The sequence below is a fragment of the Vanacampus margaritifer genome, chromosome 16, assembly GCF_051991255.1.
Source record: "Vanacampus margaritifer isolate UIUO_Vmar chromosome 16, RoL_Vmar_1.0, whole genome shotgun sequence".
NCBI lineage: Eukaryota > Metazoa > Chordata > Actinopteri > Syngnathiformes > Syngnathidae > Vanacampus > Vanacampus margaritifer.
This window is the reverse complement of record NC_135447.1, coordinates 1,081,173-1,090,968: the sequence shown is the minus strand read 5'-3', so window position 1 is coordinate 1,090,968 and position 9,796 is coordinate 1,081,173. Positions and strand designations below refer to the sequence as shown.

General features: G+C 42.4%; 2 protein-coding genes across 6 annotated transcripts in view; one reads left to right on the top strand and one right to left on the bottom strand.

Moving 5' to 3' along the window:
* The window catches only part of capn5b (calpain 5b), a 30,284-nt gene that overhangs the window by 7,095 nt on the left and 13,393 nt on the right, over positions 1 to 9,796 (top strand). For all 5 annotated transcript variants that reach the window (XM_077546587.1, XM_077546585.1, XM_077546586.1 and 2 more), the window contains 4 exons: positions 3,733 to 3,864; positions 7,478 to 7,686; positions 8,468 to 8,660; positions 9,237 to 9,430. In XM_077546587.1, the coding sequence (XP_077402713.1) occupies positions 3,733 to 3,864; positions 7,478 to 7,686; positions 8,468 to 8,660; positions 9,237 to 9,430 (728 nt within the window). The remainder of the gene's footprint in view (positions 1 to 3,732; positions 3,865 to 7,477; positions 7,687 to 8,467; positions 8,661 to 9,236; positions 9,431 to 9,796) is intronic.
* Positions 5,472 to 6,014, bottom strand: ompb (olfactory marker protein b). The gene has a single exon (XM_077546596.1). It carries the CDS (start codon positions 5,952 to 5,954, stop codon positions 5,472 to 5,474), a length of 483 nt encoding a protein of 160 aa, XP_077402722.1. The 5' UTR covers positions 5,955 to 6,014.

Sequence of the window (9,796 nt, the reverse complement as noted above, 5' to 3'; positions counted from 1 at the left end):
CCAGAACAATAATGGACATTTACCGCACGATTTCACTCCAGCATGCATTTGTTCCACGGGAACCATTAAGCACGTTTCCTCGTCTTCTTCCTAATGGCCAGTGAAAGCTCGCCGCCGCCGCCGCCGCCGCCGCTGCGGGGGGGCTCGGGGAGAGTGCACAATAATCAACTTTAACAGCAAACTACTGTAGCAAGTTGCAACCCAAAGAGAAGCAAATGTTACCAACACTTGGAATTGAAAATGCGTTTATTTTGTTACATTTAAAATTTTGTACTTATCGCAACGGGGGATTTGCAGTCTGAGAGTCTTGATGTCATCTGGCCTTTTGTGCAAAAAAAAAAAAGTTTTTTTTTTTTTAAAAAAAAAAAGGTGAGTGAAGGCAAAAATAGTTTTTTTTCATGAAATTGTTTTCATTTTTTAATGATTTTTTTAGGGTGGTTATCTGTGAAAAAAATAAATTAATTAAAATTTGAGGAGTGGATATTTTTTTAGATAAACTTCATTTTCATTTAAAACATGTTTTAAGTTTTTTGGGAGTTTTTGAATTGTTGTTTTCATAAAAAATATATTTGTTTCATTCCTTTTTTGTGAAAGTCATGTTTTTAAAATATTTTTTAAAATGCTTGTAAAATATATGGAAAATTGTAATAAAAAAAATATATAGATATTTTTTAAAAGTTTTATTTATACTGTAGATTAAATAAATCATGACATTTCTTTTAACTAATTTTTTTGTGGAACTTTTTTTTTACACAAACGGGTTTTTTGGGGGGCTGAAAATTATTATTTTTTTTCATGAAGTTTTACGTGTGCGAGAAAGGTATTTTTGAAATATTTTTTTGGGGACACTGCAGTGTGCTCAAGAGGTCTGTTATCTTTCTGCTCTGGATGGTACAAGACTATTATGCACCACAGTCTCCAATTTGCTGCGGTGTCCCATTGGCCTGCTGCCCTCAGTCTCCTCTTGGATTTTTTTTTTTTTTTTTTTTTTTTTTTTTTTTTTTTTTTTTTTTTTCTTCTTTGGGAGATCTCAGTATTGATCATTTGAAATGTCATCATCATTGTTCTCCCTTTTTTTTTTTTTTTTTTTTTGTATGTGTGTTTGTGCGTGTGTGCGTGCGTGTGTGTGTGCGTGCGTGCGTGCGTGCGAAAAAAAATAAAAATAAATAAGTCTCCTCTTGGATAACACCTGCTAACATTACCTATCCCGTTTGTCTACACTTTGTTGCTGTGTCCCATTTGCTTGGGTTTTAACTAGTGATGGGAAAATGAAGCCTCATGAAGCACTTGTGATATTTTTTGACTCCTCTAGATGGCACTATTGGTTTAAAAAGGCAGTGGAAACTAGAGGAGTAAAAAAAGTAGTAAAAGTGCTTCATGAAGCTTCATGAAGCTTCATGAGGCTTCATTTTCCCATCTCTAGCTTTAACCACCAAAACCTTTTCCCTCACCCCCAAAAATTTCCAACACCCACACTTTACCTCACTCTTGGTCTCCTCTCGGCTAACTGTTCTTCTTTCCATGGCAACCTTTCTACAATGTTGTCTGGTACCAAATGAATCAAGACCGCCAGTTTTGGTAATTGATTGAATTGTTGTCCATTCCGTGCCCTTTACAAATGTTTGATGAGCACACGAGCACGCACAGTTGTTTTGAAAGCAAAAAACTGCCACGCCCGAGTGGCAATATTTGGCTTTTGCGAGTTGAATATGTGGTTGGCACTTCCTCTGCACGGGGCTGATGGATGGCGCCAACTGCAAAGCCGCTCGACAGCTTCTCAGCCGGCGGGTAAATGATTAGACGGCGTTCGGCCGTAGTGTTCACATTACTTCACTGTCTACGGAGGCCGCGTTTCGATCGATACTCTATTACTCTTCTACCTGAGACGCCCCCCCCCTTCCCCCCTCCCCCACCGGATGACGGGTCGCCGGCCACGGGGAGCCCCTCGTCTTGCCTTGCTTCACCTCGCTTCCGCCGCACCGCGACAATCGATGCTGCTGCAGACAGAAACCTTAGCTGTTCTACAAACATCGTCGTTGTGAGGCTGAGGGGGTTCAGCAGGGTTGGCGGGTTGTGCTTCGCTTTTGCCGAGTCAGCGAATGACCGACCTTGGCCGCGTCGGGGGTTTTTTTTTTTTTTTTTTTTGTGCATCCAAGCACATTTACATGCTCTTTGAAGGCCGGTGTCGATACAGGGATAGCTTCATGTCACACTCACCTTCAGCCGCCACTCTGTCGTCATCTTCACCGGTGTGCCAACGGGAATAGCAATTAGCTGTAGCAAACGGTGAACCTTGCATTTTTAAGTAGCTTTAATTTTAGAACAAGAGTGCTGCAGCTTTACAGTACGTAAGATCATCAGAAAGGAAAACTATAGAGTAAGCCGAAGACATGTTTCATTTTGTTAAACATAGTATTCGCCTCATCTGTCTGTCTGTGTATCTGTTTGTCTGTCTAGGTTAGCTAACAATCTAGCTAGCTAGCTAGTTGTCTGTCTGCCTGCCAGCCAGCTAACAATCTCGTTGTCTAGCTAAGGATCTAGTGCTGTCACTATCGAGTATTTTTAGAATCTATTAATCTATCAATTATTCAGTCGATTAATTGACTAATGAGATTCATCTTAATTTTGCATTAATGTGCATTACAAAAGCATTTTTTTCCCTTATTACTGTTTCTTAATCAGTCATTGGTGGTTATTTCGTACTTCGTATTCGTATAGTGTTTTTTTTTTTTTTTTAAAAGGGGGGGGGTTGATGTTGTACTGTTTCGATCATTGTTTTCCAAAGTAAAAACAGATGTTTGCAAATGTCTTATTTTGATTAAACACTGAAGATAATCACTTTTCTTTCATGAAGGACTACGCGAATCATTGAATAATTACTGTCTGGAATCAGACGATTTGGACACTTTTAAATAAAAAAAATGGCTCCAAACGATTACTTGACTATTAAAGTGGTTGTTGATTAATTTGCTAATTGATTACTTGTCGATTAATCGATTAATTTTGACAGAACTGTCTGTCTGTCTGTCTATCTATCATCCAATTTGTATGACTTTTGGCACCCCAAAAATGTTCCTCTTCGGACGTTCCACCACAAATAACCTCGAACCCCCTCCCGCCAAAATCCAATATGATAAATACATTCTGTACACTCTTTTCTTCAACATCTGCTGAGTCATCGTTGTTTTTTAATGCATTCGTACAAAAACAACAACAACAACAAAAACAGCATGGAATGTTGCAGACAAAAAATGGAGGACTGTGTCTCGGTGAAATGGCGAGGTTCCGACCCCAACTGCCACATTGTGTGTGCGTGTGTGTGTGTGTGTGCATGTCGGTGTGTGTGTGTGTGTGTGCTTGAGAGAGAAAAAAACGCTGCAGCAGCTTATTGAGCACGTTGTTAGCTGTAATGAAAGACAGCGCGTCCGCACAGAGGCTGAAAATGGACCCGGACACGCTCAGTAAATGTGATTTCACAAATGCATTTAAGGTCTCCCACACGTCAGCATAAGACGCACGGTGGTCTCGCTCGCCTTCATTAACAACCCCCCCCCCACCCCAACCGCACCCCACCCCCACCCCCGCTACTCGCCCTTTTTCGCCTCAATGTACAGTGGTACAGAAATGTTCACTCCTCAAATATTCCCATTCTTAGGAGTCTTTGCCACGGCATAAATATATACAAAAACAAAACAAACATTTTTGCATGTGTGTGTGTGTGTGTGTGTGTAGGAGCTGTGCGAGGACCCTCACCTGTTCGTAGACGGCATAAGTGCACATGACCTCCACCAGGGGCAGCTGGGCAATTGTTGGTTTGTGGCGGCCTGCTCCAGTCTGGCCTCCAGAGAGTCGCTATGGCAAAAAGTAAGCGCTGCCTTCCTTTGTGTCCTACTACAGCGTCAATAACAATTACGTATTCTAACTTAATGTTTTGAAAGTGGAAGTCAACCGTAAACATTTCTTGGCGATAATATGTTATACGTCACCTCACTAGTCTAAACATGACATTCATATTAATATTACATTTGTGGAATATGAGTTATGAAGCAAAATGCAGCCATTTTTATCCATCTCATGGGGCGGCCATTTTGCCACTTGCTGTCGACTGAAGATGACATCACAGTTGCTCGGGGCTCAGGTAGCAACCAATCACAGCTCAGCTTCAGAAAACAGGTGAGCTCTGATTGGTTGTTGCCTGAGACCTGAGCAACATTGATGTCATTTTCAGTCGACAGGAAGTGGCAAAATGGCCGCCCCCTAAGATGGATAAAAACGGCTGGATTTTGCTGCTTAACTCATATTCCACTAACACAATATTAACCAGAATACAATGTTTACACTAATGGGGCTGCGTAGAACATATTGTTGTAAAAAAAAAAAAAAAAAAGGGGCGGGGGGGTTGACTTTCCCTTTTGTCACTGATTGTTTTTGTTTTCACACATTAAAGAAGAAGTCTGGTAAAAAACAAAACAAAAAAAACATTATTTTTCTCTTTTTAATATTCCTGTTGTGGAATGTTAATAATCAAGCAGCAAAATACACCCGTTTTTATCCGTCATGTGGGGGGGGGGCGGCCATTTTGCCACAAAAAATGACATCGCATTACCTAAGGACTCAAAAACAGGCGAGCCACGACACTCGTCACTTGAGCCCAGAGGAACTGTGACGTCATTTTCAGTCAACAGCAAGTGGCAAAATGGCCGTCCTGTGCATTAGAACGTAGAACATATTTATTGTAAAAAAAAAATTTGAATTACTTCCCCAAAGAAAAAAAACTGCTGATTTTTCTTATTGTTGTCATGTTAAAGAACTACTAAACAGCAAAGTATCGTAAAAGAATCAAATGTTCTGCCTGTAATTCATATTCTTTATCTTTAATTATGTTTTGGGGTTACATATTCTATAAAATAATCGTCCGATTGATCAGTTTTCGGAATTCTCGACATCTGCCTCAAACAATTCATAATGGTCAGACCCTTCTAGGACATCTGATGTTTACTATCCAGCCGCACCCTGGGAAGAAATCCAAATGGAATCATTTGTAGAGCAGATGAAACCATAAATTCCAACCGGATCGGCTGCCTTGTTATTAAATTGGGAGTTTGAAACCAGATCATAAAAAGCCGAGTAATTCAAAGTATTGGATTCTCTTTTTAAATGGCGACCGGTCCGCCGGGCATCTTCTTGCTTAATAACAACATTTTGCAAAAACACGGCTCATTTGTTTGGCTCCGGCTCATAAATTATAAACACACACGCACACGCATTGTGATGTGAAAAAATGAGAGCAAAATTAATCATTTCCAAACTTTTTCCACCATTAATTAGTTATTTAGTTATGGATTTAAAGCTACTCATTACAGTTACTATGTTAGTGACTTAACTAAAGCTCTGTGGTAAGCTACCGTCACTTAGTTAGAGTTAGTTACAGTTACTTGGTTACAAACTTTGCCAAAGTTCCAAGGAAGGTTTCAGCAGTCCCCCGTAAAGGTGATGGCGCAGTCCACCGTCTCTGGACTGCATCCCTCCCCAAAGGTAAACAGGAAGTACATGACCTTCCGCACCTTGGCCAGCTCGGCGATGCGCTCGCCAAACTCGTGTGCCTCGGCCTCGTGGCACTTTGTCCCCGCCTGCCGGCCGTCCCCCGCCGCCCTCCAGAAGACCCCCGGGGGCTCCAGGAGCTGCCGGGTCATCAGGTGGGTGAGGTCGGGCGTCCACAGCTGCGACGTGGCGGTGATGGTGAGGGAGCCCGACCGCGCCAGCCGCACCTTCCAATGGGAGAAGAGCAGCGACTGCTCGCTGAAGTCCAGGCGGTACACGGCCTCGTTGGGCTGCAGCAGGCGCTCGCCGTCCTGGCGGTTCTGGCCGCGCTGCTGCAAGGACTGGACCCGCAGGCGCATCACCTCGGTCAGCTGGGGGTCCGGGCGGAAGGGCAGCTCCAGGGTATTCGCCATGAATGCCAAATTCGATTAGCGGCTGAAGAACAAGCTCCACTTCGGAGAGCGCTTGTGTGTGCACTAGATGACGACGACGGGCGCGTCTTAACTCGCAGAGATGCCTGGCAACAAGATCTAATGACATTTGGGTTTTGTCCTCAGGGGGGTAGGACGCTGCTTGCATTTGTTTGCTTACTCATCGGAATACGTGACACGTTCACCAGAATACAACCTGGATTGTCAATAAGACATCAGCAAATGTTTCGTGTTCTGCAAATTGTGGGCTCGGTTTTATGCCGTTTGGGTCACAAGCCATCTTGACTGCCTTGGAGGTTCTTGGAGGCAAAACTTAGTCAAGCAAGGGCAAAAATCAAACACCGGATTTGTATTCATCTCCCTCGTAAGGCAATTTTCTTTTTATTATACTGTATTTGTAGAGAATATTTGTTATTCAATATTTACGTATGTGCTTGATCTTAAAAAGGAGTGGATGTCCATAGTGGAAGTTTTCACTGTAGAGTGTCTTTTGGTTAGTTGGTTGGTTATTTCATCAATTAGATTGTAGGGCCGGCGATATCGCCCAAAAATATAATCTCAATTTTTTTTTCCGTCACTCATGACAATTACGATTTTAATCAATTTTAACCCAATAAATCCAACAAACATTGCAGTTATTCAAAAACAATTCCTGTGCAAAATGTTCAGACAACAATAATGTATACTGATTGTGAGTCAGTTTTAACATTCATAGTTAACGCTTAAGCCACAATGAAGTCATTGGAAGTTTTTGTAAACATGTCTTTTAAACCACGCATCCAGGATTCTGTCACTTGTGCAACTCACAATAACATTTTTAATAATCCAGAAGACTAAACTTGATTTCACGATTCAGCAAATTTTCAACGATTCGATGAATCAAATGAATTTGATTTATTGCCCATCCCTATTAGATTGTTTATTCATCTGTCTGTGATTCTGTCATTTTGACACCTCTAATTCAATACATAGTCAGTCAGTCAGCTGCTTTATTCATTGGTTGGTTATTTACCAATTTTTTTTTTAGGTTGTACATTTTTTGTTAGTAAACCCAATTGATTTTATTACTTACTTTACCTCATCAGTGTTAAACAGGCCACCTCCTCATCTTAAATACTGCAAGGAATAACCACTGACCTGTGAGGCTCCAGACTTGGAATTTGGTCTGAGAGACTTTTCGATGTTTCTTTGTTTAGCAACAGAGCTCAGCAATAAACTACTGTTGGAGGGACGCATTTATTTGTCTCTGCCTGCCATCTAATTGGGGAATGGCATCTATTAGAGGAAGTTTTGTCTTTTAATCCAGTTCATTTGTTTCAAGAGAATCACAGCTACTAAAACGGAGGCTCCGTCGTAGTTACTTTCCGGCACACGGAGCAGTTATTTCCTTTCAACCCGTTCCAGCTGGATTTATGAGCGATGGCAGCGGGGCAATAAAGCTCCGACATGATTCACGATCTGTATTTGTCCGTTTGGCTAAAGCGAAGTCCCCGTTTCCTCTTCAGGTGATCCCCGACTGGAAGGAGCAGGAGTGGGACACGGAGAAGCCCGACTCGTACGGCGGCATCTTCCACTTCCGCTTCTGGCGCTTCGGCGAGTGGGTGGACGTGGTCATAGACGACCGGCTGCCCACCGTGGACAACCAGCTGGTCTACTGCCACTCCAACGACAGCAACGAGTTCTGGAGCGCGCTGGTGGAGAAGGCCTACGCCAAGTTAGTCTCCTCAACTTGCACTCAGAATGAGACCAAATAAAGCACACCTCCCTTTTATCCTTCATTAGACAACAACAACAAAAATGGCTTGTTGTTATCGTTTATTGACATGCTGGACATTAAAAAGTGAATTGCTTTGTTAACTGCTGTTTTGTTGCTAGTCAGAATAGCAATGCCAGATATTTCAGATGGATTGAAGTGCGGATATAAAAAATAGTTGGTTAGTTCATTTGTTTTTCTTCTTTATTGATGTATTTTGGTTGTGTGTTAGCTATTTAGTCCATTTGATAGTTTGTTACATAGTCATTTAGCTTATTAGTTAGTTACTAGGATATTTACTTTGTCTGATAGTTTGTTAGCTAGCTAGTTAGTTTATTTCCATTTTCTGTTAGTTTGACAAATTTAGTTAATTAGTTCCCCCCTTAGCTTGTTCATTTGTCCGTTAGTTTGTTGGTTTGCAAGATAGTTAGCTTGTTTGTGGGCTAATTTGTGTGTCGGTTAGTTTGTTCACTTGATAGTTCATTTGTTTGTTGGTAAGTTCATGTGTTAGCTTGTTAGCGCATTTGTTTGCGAGCTAGTTAGCCAGTCATCTAGATCAGGGGGTGGGCAAACTCGGTCCTCGGGGGCCGGAGTCCTGCAGGTTTTGGCTGTTTTCCCTTCTCCAACACAACTGAGTCATATGATCAGCTCATCAGCAAGCTCGGCATAAGTTTGCCCACCCCTGATCTCGATAGTTAATTAGTGAGAAAACAACAAACACCCTGAATTGTTTGTATGTCAGGGTGTACGGCTGCTACGAGGCTCTGGACGGCGGTAACACGGCGGACGCCCTGGTGGACTTCACGGGCGGGGTCTCCGAGCCCATGGACCTGCTGGAGGCTCAGATGGCGACGGACGAGGCGGCCCGCAACCAGCTGTTTGAACGAGTCCTCAAAGTGCACAACCGAGACGGCCTTATCAGCTGTTCCATTCGGGTAAGCGTGAAAGAACGCTTTTCATTTCCCTGCTGCCTTATTGCGCCTTCTGACTTGTGAAGTTGTGTTATTGTCGAACGCCAAACATGTCAGAGAATTCACATTATTATTGTGATAATGACTGAACTTGAGGTGAATTGCAAAATAATAGCGCTCTTTGATATGCATGAGTTTTCATGCCACCTTATTATTGAAGACTGCGAAGAAATGTACATTTTCCCATTATCCTCATTATTGTTATGCGCAACGTTTCCTCGAAGGTGGAGCGTAATCCATTCCGCTACTTTAAAAAAAAAGAAGAAGAATTTCCCTATTCAATTTGTCTAATTTCTCCCTGATTGTTTGAAATGCACTTCACCTTTCACAGAATAATGACACAAGGAAAAAGTAACTGAATTGCATGAATAAATTAAAAATGATGGGTCTTAGTAGTCGTCCTTGCTCAGCAAACGAGCACCGATTTCTTATGTCGGTCACGTTTGGCCATGCCTTCTTCTGTTTTGAAGGACTATCTTAACGCCTCAAATTGAAACTGACAGCTGTTAAATTCGCAAATTATTTTTGGTGGTTTCCCAGGCGACCACGGTGGAGGACATGGAGGCGCGGTTGGACTGCGGCCTGGTGAAAGGCCACGCCTACGCTGTGACCGACGTCCGAAAAGTGCGTCTGGGTCACGGACTGCTGGCATTTTTCAAGTCGGAGAAGCTGCACATGATCCGCATGAGGAACCCGTGGGGGGAGAAGGAGTGGAGCGGCCCGTGGAGCGACAGGTAATTGGTGGGAAATTTTTGCGAGCTACTTATTTCTGAGAATTTATCGTTTCAAATTTTGCCAAATTGTGATGTCTGATGATGATGCTGCCTTAATGAGTGAAAATTGTGGGATTGCTAGTGGTTGGTTCCTTTTTTCATGAGACAGCACCAACTCTTTGGCTTAAAAATAGCGTGTAAATCTTGATGCTCTCAGCTGTGCTTCTACAAGTACAAGCTTCTCGCAGAATCACAATACCCTAGCGCCACCCTGAAAATGAGTGTCTAAATAATTGTTAATCCTTGTGGTAGTTTGACAAAAGTATTTCCAGGAGCTGAAAAAACACGACATCACATTTTTCAAGCTTTTCCTGGCAGAAGGGGAGA